At 48.4% G+C, this 19,070-nt stretch overlaps 1 protein-coding gene across 3 annotated transcripts in view; it reads left to right on the top strand.

Moving 5' to 3' along the window:
* The window catches only part of XPOT (exportin for tRNA), a 288,220-nt gene that overhangs the window by 193,343 nt on the left and 75,807 nt on the right, over positions 1-19,070 (top strand). For all 3 annotated transcript variants that reach the window (XM_063927565.1, XM_063927566.1, XM_063927567.1), the window contains 2 exons: positions 6,763-6,907; positions 7,240-7,359. In XM_063927565.1, coding sequence (XP_063783635.1) covers positions 6,763-6,907; positions 7,240-7,359 — 265 coding nt within the window. The remainder of the gene's footprint in view (positions 1-6,762; positions 6,908-7,239; positions 7,360-19,070) is intronic.

Here is a 19,070-nt window from a genome sequence, read left to right on the forward strand (position 1 = left end):
GGACTCGGGGGCGGTAGGCGGTCGTCTCAAGAATTACAGCGCGCAGTGGGCTCCCTCGCAGGTAAATCCCTGGATCCTGCAGATAATATCTCAGGGGTACAGGTTGAAATTAGAGACAGAGCCACCTCGCCGTTTCCTGAAGTCTGCTTTACCAACGTCCCCCTCAGAAAGGGAGACGGTTTTGGAAGCCATTCACAAGCTGTATTCTCAGCAGGTGATAGTCAAGGTACCTCTTCTACAACAAGGGAAGGGGTATTATTCCACTCTTTTTGTGGTACCGAAGCCGGATGGCTCGGTAAGGCCTATTCTAAATCTGAAGTCCTTGAACCTGTACATAAAGAAGTTCAAGTTCAAGATGGAGTCACTCAGAGCAGTGATAGCGAACCTGGAAGAAGGGGACTTTATGGTATCCTTGGACATCAAGGATGCGTATCTCCACGTTCCAATTACCCCTCACACCAGGGGTACCTCAGGTTCGTTGTACAAAACTGTCACTATCAGTTTCAGACGCTGCCGTTTGGTTTGTCCACGGCACCTCGGGGCTTTACAAAGGTAATGGCCGAGATAATATTTCTTCTTCGAAGAAAAGGCGTATTAATTATCCCATACTTGGACGATCTCCTAATAAGGGCAAGGTCCAGAGAACAGCTAGAGATGGGTTTAGCACTATCTCAAGAGGTGCTAAAGCAGCACGGATGGATTCTGAATATTCCAAAATCCCAATTAATGCCGACAACTCGTCTGCTGTTCCTGGGGATGATTCTGGACACAGTTCAGAAAAAGGTTTTTCTTCCCGAAGAAAAAGCCAAGGAGTCATCTGACCTGGTCAGGAACCTCCTAAAACCAGGAAAGGTGTCTGTACATCAATGCACAAGAGTCCTGGGAAAAAATGGTAGCTTCTTACGAAGCAATCCCTTTCGGCAGATTCCATGCAAAGGGATCTGTTGGACAAATGGTCAGGGTCGCATCTTCAGATGCACCTGCGGATAACCCTGTCGCCGAGGACAAGGGTATCCCTTCTGTGGTGGTTGCAGGAGGCTCATCTATTGGAGGGCCGCAGATTCGGCATGCAGGATTGGATCCTGGTGACCACGGATGCCAGCCTGAGAGGCTGGGGAGCAGTCACACAGGGAAGAAATTTCCAGGGAGTGTGGTCGAGCCTGAAAAAGTCTCTTCACATAAGCATTCTGGAACTAAGAGCAATCTACAATGCTCTAAGCCAGGCGGAACCTCTGCTTCAAGGAAGACCGGTGTTGATCCAGTCGGACAACATCACGGCAGTCGCCCATGTAAACAGACAGGGCGGCACAAGAAGCAGGAGGGCAATGGCAGAAGCTGCCAGGATCCTTCGCTGGGCGGAGAATCACGTGATAGCACTGTCAGCAGTATTCATCCCGGGCGTGGACAACTGGGAAGCAGACTTCCTCAGCAGACACGACCTTCACCCGGGAGAGTGGGGACTTCATCCAGAAGTTTTCCACATGCTATTAAACCGTTGGGTAAAACCAATGGTGGACATGATGGCGTCTCGCCTCAACAAAACACTGGACAGATATTGCGCCAGGTCAAGAGATCCGCAGGCAATAGCTGTGGACGCGCTGGTAACACCTTGGGTGTACCAGTCGGTATATGTGTTTCCTCCTCTGCCTCTCATACCAAAGGTATTGAGGATTATACGGCAAAGAGGAGTAAGACTAGTGGCTCCGGATTGGCCAAGAAGGACTTGGTACCCGGAACTTCAAGAGATGGTCACGGACGATCCGTGGCCTCTACTTCTGAGAAGGGACCTGCTTCAGCAGGGTCCTTGTCTTTTTCAAGACTTACCGCGGCTGCGTTTGACGGCATGGCGTTTGAATGCCAGATCCTAAAAGGAAAAGGCATTCCGGAAGAAGTCATTCCTACCTTGATAAAGGCAAGGAAGGAAGTCACCGCGAAGCATTATCGCCGTATTTGGCGAAAATATGTTGCGTGGTGCGAGCAGCGGAGTGCTCCGATGGAGGAATTTCAACTGGGTCGTTTTCCTACATTTCCTGCAATCAGGATTGTCTATGGGTCTCAAATTGGGATCTATTAAGGTTCAAATTTCGGCCATATCAATATTCTTCCAAAAAGAATTGGCCTCAGTCCCTGAGGTCCAGATTTTTATCAAAGGAGTACTGCATATACAGCCTCCTGTGGTGCCTAAGGTGGCACCGTGGGATCTAAATGTAGTTTTAGATTTCCTCAAATCCAATTGGTTTGAACCACTAAAGAATGTGGATTTGAAATATCTCACATGGAAAGTGACTATGTTACTGGCCCTGGCTTCGGCCGGGAGAGTATCTGAACTGGCGGCTTTGTTTTATAAAAGCCCTTATTTAATTTTCCATTCGACATAGGGCAGAGCGGCGGACGCGTCCGCATTTTCTCCCTAAGGTGGTATCAGCGTTTCACCTGAACCAGCCTATTGTAGTGCCTGCGGCTACAGACGACTTGAAGGACTCCAAGTTGTTGGACGTTGTCAGAGCCTTAAAAATATACATTTAAAGGACGGCTGGAGTCAGAAAATCTGACTCGCTGTTTATACTGTATGCACCCAACAAGTTGGGTGCACCTGCTTCTAAGCAGTCGATTGCTCGTTGGATTTGTAACAAAATTCAACTTGTACATTCTGTGGCAGGCCTGCCACAGCCTAAATCTGTTAAGGCCCATTCCGCAAGGAAGGTGGGCTCATCTTGGGCGCCTGCCCGAGGGGTCTCGGCATTACAACTCTGCCGAGCAGCTACGTGGTCAGGGGAGAACACGTTTGTAAATTTTTACAAATTTGATACCCTGGCAAAGGAGGACCTGGAGTTCTCTCATTCGGTGCTGCAGAGTCATCCGCACTCTCCCGCCCGTTTGGGAGCTTTGGTATAATCCCCATGGTCCTTTCAGGAACCCCAGCATCCACTTAGGACGATAGAGAAAATAAGAATTTACTTACCGATAATTCTATTTCTCGGAGTCCGTAGTGGATGCTGGGCGCCCATCCCAAGTGCGGATTATCTGCAATACTTGTACATAGTTATTGTTAACTAATTCGGGTTATTGTTTAGGAAGCCATCTTTCAGAGGCTCCTCTGTTATCATACTGTTAACTGGGTTTAGATCACAAGTTGTACGGTGTGATTGGTGTGGCTGGTATGAGTCTTACCCGGGATTCAAAATCCTCCCTTATTGTGTACGCTCGTCCGGGCACAGTACCTAACTGGAGTCTGGAGGAGGGTCATAGGGGGAGGAGCCAGTACACACCACCTGACCTGTAAAAGCTTTACTTTTGTGCCCTGTCTCCTGCGGAGCCGCTATTCCCCATGGTCCTTTCAGGAACCCCAGCATCCACTACGGACTCCGAGAAATAGAATTATCGGTAAGTAAATTCTTATTTTTTCATGTGTTACTGTACCCCTATGTTAACTACCAGATTAGATTTCCAAATATGTGTGCTACAATTGTGAATAGGATTACTTTGCCTGTACCATCTGTGGAAGAAGGAGGTAACCATATTATCCCTCTGTCAGTAACCTGTCACTACTGACCACCCGTACTGGGGTTACATGGCCTCCAGGTACTCAACCGCCTGTAAAGTCAGGTGCGCATTAGTCATAGGACAACTTTTACTGCCATCATAAGCTCCTTCTCTGGCACCTGAGACTGCTTTCTTCTGTGTTGTGTATAAAGCTGCTGCAGCACCTCTTTCCTGATGACAATGGCTGATTCATTCTGACTGTTAACTCGCTGGGTTCAATATAGTATATCTGGGGAATCGGTGAGGGGGATTCACCGGAATTCTGCAGATAATTGTTGTAGAGCATGATCTTTAGGAAGAGTTGTGATTATTGCTCCATAGTAGCTCTTCAAAATAAATGTTTTATATATCACTAAGCAGCAGTGATGATCTTTGCTAAAGAATCTCTGATGGAATGTGTCAGAAGCAGGGACGTGCAGTCAGGGGAGGCAGTGCCTCCCCTGTGATTCAGTATTAAAATAATATAAAGAAGATACTTATGACACATATTCTGTGTCATAAGTATCTTCTTTATTTTATTTAAATAATTGTAGGTCCTTCAAGTACTTTGGGAGGCACTGATAGCAGTGCCTCCCGTGGATAATGGGAACGGGACAGAGCGGGGGGGCGGGGCCAAGCACGGGGCTGTAAAACCCCATTAAAAAATATATGGAAAGCGGCACTTAAACAAGTGCCTCGCTGACAGGGACACCACCCCCATGTCAGCGAGGCACCTGTGATTGGACAGCGGATCCAGTGCTGGATCCGCCGTCCAATCACACACACGTGGCGCTGGAGGCGGCGGGGCCAGGCGGTGAGTGAAGCTGGAGGTAGCCGGGAGGGAGCAGTGCCGCTGGAGTGTGTGCGGCTCTCCTCCGTCCTCCCGCTGACCCGAACGGAGCTACTGTGCTGTGCGGCTCTCCCCATCCTGCGCCCTCCCGCTGACCGGAGCTACTGTGCTGTGCGGCTCTCCCCATCCTGCGCCCTCCCGCTGACCGGAGCTACTGTGCTGTGCGGCTCTCCCCATCCTGCGCCCTCCCGCTGACCGGAGCTACTGTGCTGTGCGGCTCTCCCCATCCTGCACCCTCCCGCTGACCGGAGCTACTCTCTCTCCCTGTCCCCCGGCAGCGGTTCTCAGCAGGTAGGTGTAGAGAGGGGGGGGGGCAGTGTGTGTGTGTACCCCTACATGCGTTGCCTGATACTCATTTTTTATTTTAATCAAGCTGCACCCCCCCCCCCCACACACCTTTTCCCCGTGTTTAATTAACCCCCAGCCTGCCATGCTGTCACGTGCACCTGTTACACGTGACTTCTGCACGACACCTGCTCTCATAGGTAGCCTATTGGTCCACCGCGGGCACCGTATGTACCAATGTACAGGACCCATCACCTCCGATCATTAAACAATGGCACATATGCCTGGAGGTGACGGGTCCTGTATGTTCGTACATACAGTGCCCGTGGTGGAATAATAGGCTACCTATGACAGCAGGTACAGTGACGAGGAAGTCACGTGTAACAGGACATGCGGAAGCAACTGACAGCGCAGTAGGCTGAGGATTAATAGAACATACGGGGAAAAGACATCGGGCCGGTAACAGGTTTTACCGCTATATTACTGCTTAGTACATCCCGCCCTCACACTCTCTCTCGCTCTCAGTTTGTAAGTATAATGTTCATTTTGACAGGTACCCCTACCCTATTGGATTCTACTGAACAAGTGGACGTGATCGGCGTGGGATGTAGGTAAGTAATCTGTCTCTCATTTTTACAGGTACCCCTATTGAATTCTACATGGACAAGTGGACGTGACCGGCGTGGGATGTAGGTAAGTATGTGTGAGTGTGTAAGTGTGTTTTAATAAATTTTTACTTTCACGGTGTGTGAGTTGTGTTTTTATTTGGGTATTTTTTTTGTTGTAGAACTACAGGTACCTGCGGGCCCGTTATTTCCCCGCATGCTGGTACTTGAGGTTCTCCAAGTACCAGCAAGCGGGGGAGGCTTGCTGGGCCTTGTAGTTCCACAACAAAAAACAATATTCTTTTTTTTACACACATGGCTATCAGCCCGGCACCCACCGCCCAGGGGTGCTGGGGACAGCTTCGGGCTTCACCCCTGGCCCTTGGGTGCCTGGAGGGGGGGGTGACCCCTTGATTTAAGGGGTCCCCACTCCTCCAGGGAACCCCGGCCAGGGGTGACTAGTTGGGGGGGTAATGTCACGGCCGCAGGGACCTACATAAATGTGTCCCCTGGCTGTGGCATTATGTCCCTGGCTAGTGGAGCCCGGTGCTGGTTTCAAAAATACGGGGGACCCCTACATCTTTTGTCCCCCGTATTTTTGGAACCAGGACCGGACGAAGAGCCCGGTGCTGGTTGTCAAAATACGGGGAGGCCCTGTCCAATTTTTTCCCCAGTATTTAAACAACCAGGACCGGCTCAGACCCTTCTCCATTAAGTTAATGGAAGCCCTGGACAACTAAAAATTGCATTCATGTCCTCCCCCCACTACCTTCCCAGTCCCAAACACTAATTTTTATTTTTTTTTCTATAAAAATGTACAATATACAACAAGTATGATGAGCAGGCAGGCAGAAGGCATTGGCGACATCGGACTGAGATGCAAATTAGTGGAGGAGGCCTGGGTCAGTTGATGGTGGGCGAGTTTGCAAGCCATTGGCGGTGGCAGCGGGCATCGGCTCAGAGGCAGTAGCGGGCATTGGCTCGACGGCGGTAGGGGTCATCGGCAGGATGTGGCGGACATTATGGCTGTAGTGCCTCACCAGCCACTGACCTCACCGCACGCCACTGGTCAGAAGTAGCTGCCCTTTTTCATAGCTTTGTACACAGATGTTGGCAGGTGTATTTCAACTCTTTGTCCTTTTCAACCAGCCCAGTCTGTCTCCAGTCATACATCCATTTGTACCTCTTTGTACCTTTTAACATTATGATCAGTAACTGGAGTAAACTGCTAATAAAGCATGCAATACCGAACCTTTGTTTTAACTTGAAAGAACACCTCTAAATGCAATAACTATTTTACTATAATGTATTACATTTATGCATTTCTGAAATGTATTTTTAGGGTTTTAAAGACCTTTAGAGCTTATAATGGTATTATTGATTACCTTTCCAGAAGTCCCTGCCTATAATTAATGATGTTTATGCGCGGTCAGCAAGCACATTGTAAAATACTGTGTTTTTTATGTTTTTAATTCACATGAATGTTTTTCCTTCCTGAAGAAACTGGCAGACTGCTCCTTTCATGGATGTAGAGGTTGCCATCCGATTACTGTACATGTTGGGCGAGGCTATCCCGGCATCCCATGGAGCTCATTTCTGTGGTGATGCTGCTAAAGCAAGTGCTCTGCAGGATATGATGAGAACGGTAAGTCCAGGGGAAAGCTGGCAGAATTCTTATATTCAGTAAAGAAGTGTCTTGTAAACTTCCTCCACTTCACCTTCAGTTTGAGTAAGTAGAATTTGGGGTTTGAGGTAGCTAATAATTAAACAATATTAGTGTACAGTATGTGTTTTACAATGCACTTGGTTAGAATGTTTGCATCTAAAGGCATTTAGAGGAGACACAATTGTTCTGTTTAGGAGGTTTGACAACAAGGTTGTGGTAAAGATTTAACAACCGTTTCAGATATTTTATGTATAAAGCTTCATTTGTTGTGGAATGAATGTAATCGAAGACCGTACCATTTCCCTTTCCAGCTTGTGAGCTCTGGTGTGAGCGCCTACAATCACACATCCGTTACATTAGAATTTTTTGAAACTGTTGTTAGATATGAAAAGTACTTCTCGGTGGAGCCTATGCACATTCCTAATGTTCTGGTAAGTATTCACCTTGCTTTATTTAGTTGTATACAGATTGTATGTGTTTAGATTGATCATGGTAAATTAACTCTAAAGAAGCAGAATTTACATTTTAAAACTCATACATTCCCCTTCTGATAGCAGGCTCACATTTGCACAAAAACAGTGAGTACTGTCAAACGTTCCATTTGTCTCACTATATTTTAAATATAGAGCAGGTACTAGCAATGGGAAAGTTTATTGGTCGTCCCTCACAGCTCGGTAACCTTTGTATACAATCTGAAGTAGAATGATACTACAGTCTTACTGCCTAATTGAGGCCCACTGACAATGAATTGACTACAGACTTAGTGGCTGTGATGACAGATAACACATATTGGTCAACAGACGGTTCCACGAAAGGGTCTTTATGAAAGAATCCAACTGAATAATAATTGTTAGCGGCATCATTTTATGGGAAATCAGTTGATTAGAAGTGCACATCAGGCGCATATGTGACACTAGTCCTGCTATGCCTCCACTTAACCCTCTTGTGTGTTTATTTGTCATTTCCTTGGAAAAATCCTTTAATGTTACCACTTACTGTATAAAGGATATTGTGGCTAGTCATTGGCTTGGGGCTCTTCCCCCTGATTGTTACAAATGGATAGCATTAGTGATTGACCCACTGAATCATGAGAGGTGCCTTTACATTGGGGGTAATTCAGATCTGATCGCAGCAGCAAATTTGTCAGCTAATGGGCAAAACCAAGTGCACTGCAGGTGGGGCAGATGTAACATGTGCAGAGAGTTAGATTTGGGTGGGGTGTGTTGAAACTGAAATCTAAATTGCACTGTAAAAATAAAGCAGCCAGTATCTACCCTGCACATAAACAATATAACCCACCCAAATCTAACACACTCTGCACTTGTTCCTCCTCTCCCCCCACCCCCACCTGCAGTGCACATGGTTTTGCCCAACTGCTAACAAATTTGCTGCTGCGATCAACTCTGGATTACCCCCATTGTTAGGAAGGCATTGAGCAAGCATCACAAACTGTGGTTTCCATAGTATTTTTCCCGGTATGATCATAGGGTGGGGGAGGCAGGATTGGCCTTGTGTGATAGTTTCTGTGGGGCTGCTTGCGCACTTTTTCTATTTATTATTAGATTCTGTTGCCGAGCATGGTGTTCTGTATTTTTCACACCTTGCAGTCTACTTTTCACATCAAGTTTACATCAGTCCTGTATTATTATTAATTTTCTCATGTTATTTATTTCCTATTTGCGTTCCTTTGACTCATGTCTGTATCAGACTTAAGTGTCTGTCGTGTTTCTTTTTTTCTTGTATGTAAAAATGAAAAAAAAAATCAAAAAATATTTCATTAAAAAAGTGCAGATCAGGCAAATCCTGGACAAAAACTTTATACTCTCTTCCAAAAAGCTCAGACTGGGTGTGAATTTGGTCTTGGAAGGTATACGCTGTAATGGTAACAATGCAGAAGACTACAATTGAAATTATTTCCTTGTGTGACCCAATCAGTCTTGAGCTTAACCTGGAAGTCAGGCAAATGTAACTTTTTTAATTTCCGTAAGTCACCAGCAATTTAGTGACAAAGAATGTGCTTTTGATACTTTGTATCAGTGATAAGAGACTACAGTGGTTTAGCCTAAAATGGATTAAGGGGCTAAGTATTTCAGTTTTTATTTGTTTATACTTAACAATTGTATATTTCTCTGACGTCCTAAGTGGATGCTGGGACTCCGTAAGGACCATGGGGAATAGCGGCTCCGCAGGAGACTGGGCACAACTATAAAGAAAGCTTTAGACTACTGGTGTGCACTGGCTCCTCCCACTATGACCCTCCTCCAGACTTCAGTTAGAATCTTGTGCCCGGCTGAGCTGGATGCACACTAGGGGCTCTCCTGAGCTCCTAGAAAGAAAATATATTTTATTTTACAGTGAGATCTGCTGGCAACAGACTCACTGCAGCGAGGGACTAAGGGGAGAAGAAGCGAACCTACCTAACAGGTGGTAGTTTGGGCTTCTTAGGCTACTGGACACCATTAGCTCCAGAGGGATCGACCGCAGGACCCGACCTTGATGTTCGTTCCCGGAGCCGCGCCGCCGTCCCCCTTACAGAGCAAGAAGCATGAAGAGGTCCGGAAAATCGGCGGCAGAAGACTTCGGTCTTCACCAAGGTAGCGCACAGCACTGCAGCTGTGCGCCATTGCTCCTCATGTACACCTCACACTCCGGCCACTGATGGGTGCAGGGCGCTGGGGGGGCGCCCTGAGGGCAATATTACACACCTTGGCTGGCAAATATACACCATATATAGTCCCAGAGGCTATATAGGTGTAAATTAATACCCCTGCCAGAGTTTCAAAAACGCGGGAGAAGTCCGCCGAAAAAGGGGCGGGGCTAACTCCCTCAGCACACTGGCGCCATTTTTCCCTCACAGCTCCGCTGGAAGGAAGCTCCCTGGCTCTCCCCTGCAGTCTACAAGCTACAGAAGGGTAAAAAAGAGAGGGGGGGCGCTAAATTTAGGCGCAGTATATATATATATATATATATATATATATATATATATATATATATATATATATATATATATATATATATATATATATATATATAGCAGCTATAAGGGGATATAATTCAGTTAGTCCCTGTATTATATAGCGCTCTGGTGTGTGCTGGCATACTCTCTCTCTGTCTCCCCAAAGGGCTTTGTGGGGTACTGTCCTCTGTCAGAGCATTCCCTGTGTGTATGCGGTGTGTCGGTACGGCTATGTCGACATGTTTGATGAGGAGGCTTATGTGGAGGCGGAGCAAATGCCTGTAAATGTGATGTCACCCCCTGCGGGGTCGACACCTGAGTGGATGGTTCTGTGGAAGGAATTACGCGACAGTGTCGACTCCTTGCATAAAAGGTTGACGACATACCTACTATGGGACAGCCGGCTTCTCAGCCTGTGCCTGCCCAGGCGTCTCAAAAGCCATCAGGGGCTCTAAAACGCCCGCTACCTCAGATGGCAGACACAGATGTCAACACGGATACTGACTCCAGTGTCGACGACTATGAGACTAATGTAACTTCCAATAGGGCCACACGTTACAACAGCTGGGAAGTCTACATTTTTACCCCATGTTCCCTCACAGCCAAAGAAAGCACCGTATTATCAGGTACAGTCCTTTCGGCCCAATAGGGGCAAGCGGGTTAAGGGTGCGTCCTTTCTGCCCAGAGGCAGAGGTAGGGGGAAAAAGCTGCAGCATACAGCCAGCTCCCAGGAGCAAAAGTCCTCCCCCGCTTCCTCTAAGTCCACAGCATGACGCTGGGGCTCCACAGGCGGAGCCAGGTACGGTGGGGGCCCGTCTCAAATATTTCAGCAATCAGTGGGCTCGCTCACGGGTGGATCCCTGGATCTTTCAAATAGTATCTCAGGGGTACAAGCTGGAATTCGAGACGTCTCCCCCCCCCCCGCCGTTTCCTCAAATCTGCCTTACCAACCACTCCCTCAGGCAGGGAGGCAGTGTTACAGGCAATTCACAAGCTTTATTCACAACAGGTGATAGTAAAGGTGCCCCTACTTCAACAAGGACGGGGTTACTATTCCACAATGTTTGTGGTACCGAAACCGGACGGTTCGGTGAGACCCATTTTAAATTTGAAATCCTTGAACACATATATAAAAAAATTAAAGTTCAAGATGGAATCGCTCAGGGCGATTATTGCAAGCCTGGACGAGGGGGATTACATGGTATCACTGGACATCAAGGATGCTTACCTGCATGTCCCCATTTACCATCCTCACCAGGAGTACCTCAGATTTGTGGTACAGGATTGTCATTACCAATTCCAGACGTTGCCGTTCGGTCTATCCACGGCTCCGAGGGTCTTTACCAAGGTAATGGCCGAAATGATGATACTCCTTCGAAAGAAGGGAGTTTTAATTATCCCGTACTTGGACGATCTCCTGATAAAGGCGAGGTCCAGGGAGCAGTTGGTGGTCGGGGTAGCACTATCTCGGGAGGTGCTACAACAGCACGGCTGGGTTCTAAATATTCCAAAGTCACAGCTGATCCCTACGACACGTCTACTGTTCCTGGGGATGGTTCTGGACACAGAACAGAAAAAAGTGTTTCTCCCGGAGGAGAAGGCCAAGGAGCTGTCATCTCTAGTCAGAGGCCTCCTAAAACCAAAACAGGTGTCTGTGCATCACTGCACGCGGATCCTGGGAAAGATGGTAGCTTCCTACGAAGCAATTCCATTCGGCAGGTTCCATGCAAGAACCTTTCAGTGGGACCTATTGGACAAGTGGTCCGGATCGCATCTTCAGATGCATCGGCTGATAACCCTGTCTCCAAGGACCAGGATGTCTCTGCTGTGGTGGCTGCAGAGTGCTCATCTTCAAGAGGGCCGCAGATTCGGCATACAGGACTGGGTCCTGGTGACCACGGATGCCAGCCTTCGAGGCTGGGGGGCAGTCACACAGGGAAGAAACTTCCAAGGACTATAATCAAGTCAGGAGACTTCCCTGCACATAAATATTCTGGAACTGAGGGCCATTTACAATGCCCTAAGTCAGGCAAAACCCCTGCTTCAAAACCAGCCGGTACTGATCCAGTCAGACAACATCACGGCGGTCGCCCATGTAAACCGACAGGGCGGCACGAGAAGCAGGATGGCGATGGCAGAAGCCACAAGGATTCTCCGATGGGCGGAAAATCACGTGTTAGCACTGTCAGCAGTGTTCATTCCGGGAGTGGACAACTGGGAAGCAGACTTCCTCAGCAGGCACGACCTCCACCCGGGAGAGTGGGGACTTCATCCAGAAGTCTTCCAAATGATTGTAAACCGTTGGGAAAGGCCACAGGTGGACATGATGGCGTCCCGCCTAAACAGAAAGCTAGAAAGATATTGCGCCAGGTCGAGAGACCCTCAGGCGATAGCTGTGGACGCTCTAGTGACACCGTGGGTGTACCGGTCGGTTTATGTGTTCCCTCCTCTTCCTCTCATACCAAAGGTACTGAGGATAATAAGGAGAAGAGGAGTGAGAACTATACTCATTGTTCCGGATTGGCCAAGAAGAGCTTGGTACCCGGAACTTCAAGAAATGATCTCAGAGGACCCATGGCCTCTGCCGCTCAGACAGGACCTGCTACAGCAGGGGCCCTGTCTGTTCCAAGACTTACCGCGGCTGTGTTTGACGGCATGGCGGTTGAACACCGGATCCTGAAGGAAAAGGGCATTCCGGAGGAAGTCATTCCTACGCTGATTAAAGCTAGAAAAGAAGTTACCGCAAACCATTATCACCGCATTTGGCGAAAATATGTTGCGTGATGTGAGGCCAGGAAGGCCCCAACGGAGGAATTTCAGCTAAGTCGATTTCTGCACTTCCTGCAGTCAGGGGTGACTATGGGCCTAAAGTTGGGTTCCATTAAGGTCCAGATTTCGGCTCTATCGATTTTCTTCCAGAGAGAACTGGCTTCACTACCTGAAGTTCAGACTTTTGTTAAGGGAGTGCTGCATATTCAGCCCCCTTTTGTGCCTCCAGTGGCACCTTGGGATCTCAACGTGGTGTTGGATTTCCTAAAGTCACATTGGTTTGAGCGACTAAAAACCGTGGATTTAAAATATCTCACGTGGAAAGTGGTCATGTTGTTGGCCTTGGCTTCGGCCAGACGTGTATCAGAATTGGCGGCTTTGTCATGTAAAAGCCCTTATCTGATTTTCCATATGGATAGGGCAGAATTGAGGACTCGTCCCCAGTTTCTCCCTAAAGTGGTATCGGCTTTTCATCTGAACCAACCTATCGTGGTGCCTGCGGCTACTAAAGACTTGGAGGCTTCCAAGTTGTTGGACGTAGTCAGGGCCCTGAAAGTCTGTTTCCAGGACAGCTGGAGTCAGAAAGACTGACTCGCTATTTATCCTGTATGCGCCCAACAAGTTGGGTGCACCTGCTTCAAAGCAGACTATTGCTCGCTGGATCTGTAATACGATTCAGCTTGCACATTCTGCGGCTGGACTGCCGCATCCTAAATCAGTGAAAGCCCATTCCACGAGGAAGGTGGGCTCTTCTTGGGCGGCTGCCCGAGGGGTCTCGGCTTTACAACTTTGCCGAGCAGCTACTTGGTCCGGGTCAAACACATTTGCAAAATTCTACAAGTTTGACACCCTGGCTGAGGAGGACCTAGAGTTTGCCCATTCGGTGCTGCAGAGTCATCCGCACTCTCCCGCCCGTTTGGGAGCTTTGGTATAATCCCCATGGTCCTTACGGAGTCCCAGCATCCACTTAGGACGTCAGAGAAAATAAGAATTTACTCACCGGTAATTCTATTTTTCGTAGTCCGTAGTGGATGCTGGGCGCCCATCCCAAGTGCGGATTGTCTGCAATACTTGTATATAGTTATTGTTTAACTAAAGGGTTATTGTTGAGCCATCTGTTGAGAGGCTCAGTTGTTATCATACTGTTAACTGGGTATTGTATCACGAGTTATACGGTGTGATTGGTGTGGCTGGTATGAGTCTTACCCGGGATTCAAAATCCTTCCTTATTGTGTCAGCTCTTCCGGGCACAGTATCCTAACTGAAGTCTGGAGGAGGGTCATAGTGGGAGGAGCCAGTGCACACCAGTAGTCTAAAGCTTTCTTTATAGTTGTGCCCAGTCTCCTGCGGAGCCGCTATTCCCCATGGTCCTTACGGAGTCCCAGCATCCACTACGGACTACGAGAAATAGAATTACCGGTGAGTAAATTCTTATTATTTTATAGATAAACCTGGAGGAGGGTTCTGCATAGGGCTGTGTACAAAAATTCACATCTAAGATGAGATCAGGCCACGAGGGGGCGGTTTCCGCTGCCAGCGTTTCTACCCCATTGCAATGGCAACTCTCCCTCTCGCATGCAGGGGCAAGTTAATTGAGTTTACCCCTATTATGGGAAGTGGCACTATATGTAAGAGTAAGATGTAGGTATAATTCCTTATGGAAAAATGTTACCCAGAAAAGGTGAGGGGTAGTTTGAGACATGCCATAAAGACAGACATAGGGCAGATTCAATAGTCCTCTCCCTCTACTGTAGCCAGGTTTCTGCTTGCACCTCTTTAGGCTGCAAGCAGAAAGCCAATCGAAAGAAATCCCGCAAAGTCACCAGAAGTCGTTCCCAGCATCTGCTTGTGTGTAATTGAAGCTGGCGTGTAGCAAGTAGCAATGCTAAATAAATGAATGAAAAGGTAATGGTCATTCCTTTCTGTTTGTCTGAGCTAGCAGAATTCTTGAAAGTAACATATGTACTGTAACTCCAAATGTTAGTGGGAACAAATCATTTAATGGCTAAACCCCCCCAAAACCCGTTCTGAATGATTTGGTATCTGTGGTCTTTAGGTCGACCACTATTGGTCGACATGGTCATTAGGTTGAGATGGAAAAAGGTCAATGTGAGTTTTCAACAAAAAAAAATTTCATTTTTTTTTTTACTTTTTCATACTTTACGATCCACGTGGACTACAATTTGGAATGTTAACCTGTCCGATGCTGCGAGGAGACACAGTGCACTAATTGGGGTCCCCGGTCACTTTACGAAGAGAACGACACCAACATTTTTTAAAAACTTACGTCAACTGTTATCCAAGTTCACCTTGTTCATGTCGACCTAATAACCGTGTCGACCTATTTCAGGTGTCGACCAATAGTGATCTACCTAATCACCTAAGTGTAGTCTACCCTACTATCCACACCCAAATTTCTCTTACGTCCTAGAGGATACTAGGAATCCATTTAGTACCATGAGGTATAGACGGGTCCACTAGGAGCCATGGGCACTTTAAGAATTTGATTGTGTGTGCTGGCTTCTCACTCTATGCCCCTCCTACCAGACTCCGTTTAGAAAATGTGCCCGGAGGAGCCGGTCACACTTATGGAAGCTCCTGAAAAATTTTCTGCATTTATTTTATCGGCTTGTTATTTTCAGGCAGGACTGGATGGCACCAGCCTGCCTGCTTCGTGGGACTTTATGGGGGGGGAGCGGCCCAACCTCTTGAAGGGTTAATGGTCCCGTTCCCTGCTGACAGGACACTAGCTCCTGAGGGACCTATTCGGAAGCCCCACTACGGCAAGCGTACATTCCCGCAGCACGCTGGCACCCCTAACAGAGCCAGAAGAGTGGTGAGTACTAAGCCAGCGTCCTGGTTGGCAGGTCGTCGGCCATTATGGCGGCATGAGGGTACGGAGACGTACGGCTTCTCACCGGGGCGTACTGTGTCTCCAGACTCAGTACACAGTGCAGATGCACAGCTTCTGAGGGGGCGAACAGAGTCTCGGTACACTGTACACAGTACCCACACTGGCAAACAGACTTAAAATGGATGTGACTCCATTTTAAGCACTAACTTACCTCAGCCAGTATAAAAAAAAGCGGGAAGACCGTGTGCCATAGAGGGGGCGGGGCTTCACTATGAGCGGATCCACCAGCTCACCGGCGCCATTTTCTCTCTGCAGTGGACACAGACGCTGACTGACATGGATGCGCAGCTCCTCCAGAGTGATTTTCACATGACCTCAGCGCGGTACCAGTGGATCATAGCAGGGGGGGAGCTGTTATTAGTGTACTAAGTCCTTAATCTGGGTACTTAGTCTGCGACCCGGCTAAGCTTGGCATTAGCGATAAGGCCGCGGTGTGCTGGCTCCATAATATCAGTGTGTCTCTGGAATGCTCTTTGTGGGTTAATTCTGCTTTCTCTGACGTCCTAGTGGATGCTGGGAACTCCGTAAGGACCATGGGGAATAGCGGTCTCCGAAGGAGACTGGGCACTCTAAGAAAGAATTAGGACTACCTGGTGTGCACTGGCTCCTCCCTCTATGCCCCTCCTCCAGACCTCAGTTAGAATTCTGTGCCCGGCCGAGCTGGTTGCACACTAGGGGCTCTCCTGAGCTTCTAGAAAAGAAAGTATATTTAGGTTTTTTATTTTCAGTGAGATCTGCTGGCAACAGACTCACTGCTACGAGGGACTAAGGGGAGAGAAGCGAACCTACCTGCTTGCAGCTAGCTTGGGCTTCTAGGCTACTGGACACCATTAGCTCCAGAGGGATCGAACACAGGCCCAGCCTCGGTCGTCCGGTCCCGGAGCCGCGCCGCCGTCCCCCTTGCAGAGCCAGAAGCAAGAAGAACGTCCAGGAAATCGGCGGCTGAAGACTCCGGTCTTCATTAAGGTAGCGCACAGCACTGCAGCTGTGCGCCATTGCTCCCCATGCACACCTCACACTCCGGTCACTGATGGGTGCAGGGCGCTGGGGGGGGGGGGGCGCCCTGGGCTGCAATAAGATTACCTTACATTGGCAAAAATACACATAATATAGTCATTAAGACTATATATGTGTAAAATCCCCTGCCAAATATCCATGAAAAAAGCGGGAGAAGTCCGCCGTGAAGGGGGCGGGGCTATCTCCCTCAGCACACGGGCGCCATTTCCTCTCACAGCTCCGCTGGAAGGACGCTCCCCAGGCTCTCCCCTGCAGTTTCCAGGCTCAATAGGGTAAAAAAGAGAGGGGGGGCACTAAATTTAGGCGCAAATACATATATATATATATATATATATATATATATAGCTGCTATAGGGTAAAATCACTCATTATAGTGTACATCCCTGTGATTTATAGCGCTCTGGTGTGTGCTGGCATACTCTCTCTCTGTCTCCCCAAAGGACTTTGTGGGGTCCTGTCCTCAGTCAGAGCATTCCCTGTGTGTGTGCGGAGTGTCGGTACGGCTGTGTCGACATGTTTGATGAGGAGGCTTATGTGGAGGCGGAGCAGGTGCCGATAAATGTGATGTCACCCCCTGCGGGGTCGACACCTGAGTGGATGGTTATGTGGAAGGAATTACGTGACCGTGTCGACTCCTTACATAAGAGGTTTGATGACATAGCAGATGTGGGACAGCCGGCTTCTCAGTCCGTGCCTGCCCAGGCGTCTCAAAAGCCATCAGGGGCTCAAAAACGCCCACTACCTCAGATGGCAGACACAGATGTCGACACGGATACTGACTCCAGTGTCGACGACGATGAGACTAGTGTACATTCCAATAGGGCCATCCGTTACATGATTACGGCAATGAAAAATGTGTTGCACATTTCTGACATTAACCCTGGTACCACAAAAAAGGGTATTATGTTTGGGGAGAAAAAGCAACCTGTGGTTTTTCCCCCTTCTGAAGAGTTAAATGAAGTGTGGGTTTCCCCCGATAAGAAACTGGTAATTTCCAAAAAGTTACTGAGGGCGTACCCTTTCCCGCCAGAGGATAGGATACGTTGGGAGACATCCCCTAGGGTGGATAAAGCGCTCACACGCTTGTCAAAGAAGGTGGCACTACCGTCTCTGGATACGGCCGCCCTAAAGGAGCCTGCGGATAGAAAGCAGGAGGCTATCCTGAAGTCTGTATATACACACTCAGGTATTATACTGAGACCGGCTATTGCTTCAGCATGGATGTGCAGTGCTGCAGCTGCGTGGTCAGATTCCCTGTCTGATAACATTGATACTCTTGACAGGGACACTATATTGCTAACAGTAGAGCATATTAAAGACGTAGTCTTATACATGAGAGATGCACAGAGGGATATTTGCCAACTGGCATCTAGAATAAATGCAATGTCCATTTCTGCCAGGAGAGTATTATGGACTCGGCAGTGGACAGCTGATGCGGATTCTAAAAGGCACATGGAGGTTTTGCCTTACAAGGGTGAGGAATTGTTTGGGGATGGTCTCTCGGACCTCGTTTCCACAGCGACGGCTCGGAAGTCGACATTTTTACCCCATGTTCCCTCACAGCCAAAGAAAGCACCGTATTATCAGGTACAGTCCTTTCGGCCCCAGAAAGGCAAGCGGGTTAGAGGCGCGTCCTTTCTGCCCAGAGGCAGAGGTAGGGGGAAAAAGCTGCACCAAACAGCAAGTTCCCAGGAACAAAAGTCCTCTCCCGCTTCCTCTAAGTCCACCGCATGACGCTGGGGCTCCACAGGTGGAGCCATATGCGGTGGGGGCCCGTCTCCGGAACTTCAGAGACCAGTGGGTTCGCTCACGGGTGGATCCCTGGATTCTACAAGTGGTATCTCAGGGGTACAAGCTGGAATTCGAGACGTCTCCCCCTCGCCGTTTCCTCAAATCAGCCTTGCCAACTACTCCCCCAGACAGGGAGGCGGTGCTGGAGGCGATTCACAAGCTGTACTCCTCCCAGCAGGTGATAACCAAAGTACCCCTCCTTCAACAGGGACGGGGTTACTATTCCACAATGTTTTTGGTACCGAAACCGGACGGTTCGGTGAGACCCATTTTAAATTTGAAATCCTTGAACACTTATATAAGAAGGTTCAAGTTCAAAATGGAATCGCTCAGGGCGGTTATTGCAAGCCTGGACGAAGGGGATTACATGGTATCACTGGACATCAAGGATGCTTACCTGCATGTCCCCATTTACCCTCCTCACCAGGAGTACCTCAGATTTGTGGTACAGGACTGTCATTACCAATTCCAGACGTTGCCGTTTGGTCTGTCCACGGCACCGAGGGTATTTACCAAGGTAATGGCCGAAATGATGATACTCCTTCGAAAAAAGGGAGTTATAATTATCCCGTACTTGGACGATCTCCTTATAAAGGCGAGGTCCAGGGAACAGTTGTTGATCGGAGTAGCACTAGCTCGGGAAGTGCTACAACAGCACGGCTGGATCCTGAATATTCCAAAGTCGCAGCTGGTTC

Source organism: Pseudophryne corroboree, chromosome 6, assembly GCF_028390025.1.
Source record: "Pseudophryne corroboree isolate aPseCor3 chromosome 6, aPseCor3.hap2, whole genome shotgun sequence".
In the NCBI taxonomy this organism is placed as follows: Eukaryota; Metazoa; Chordata; class Amphibia; order Anura; family Myobatrachidae; genus Pseudophryne; species Pseudophryne corroboree.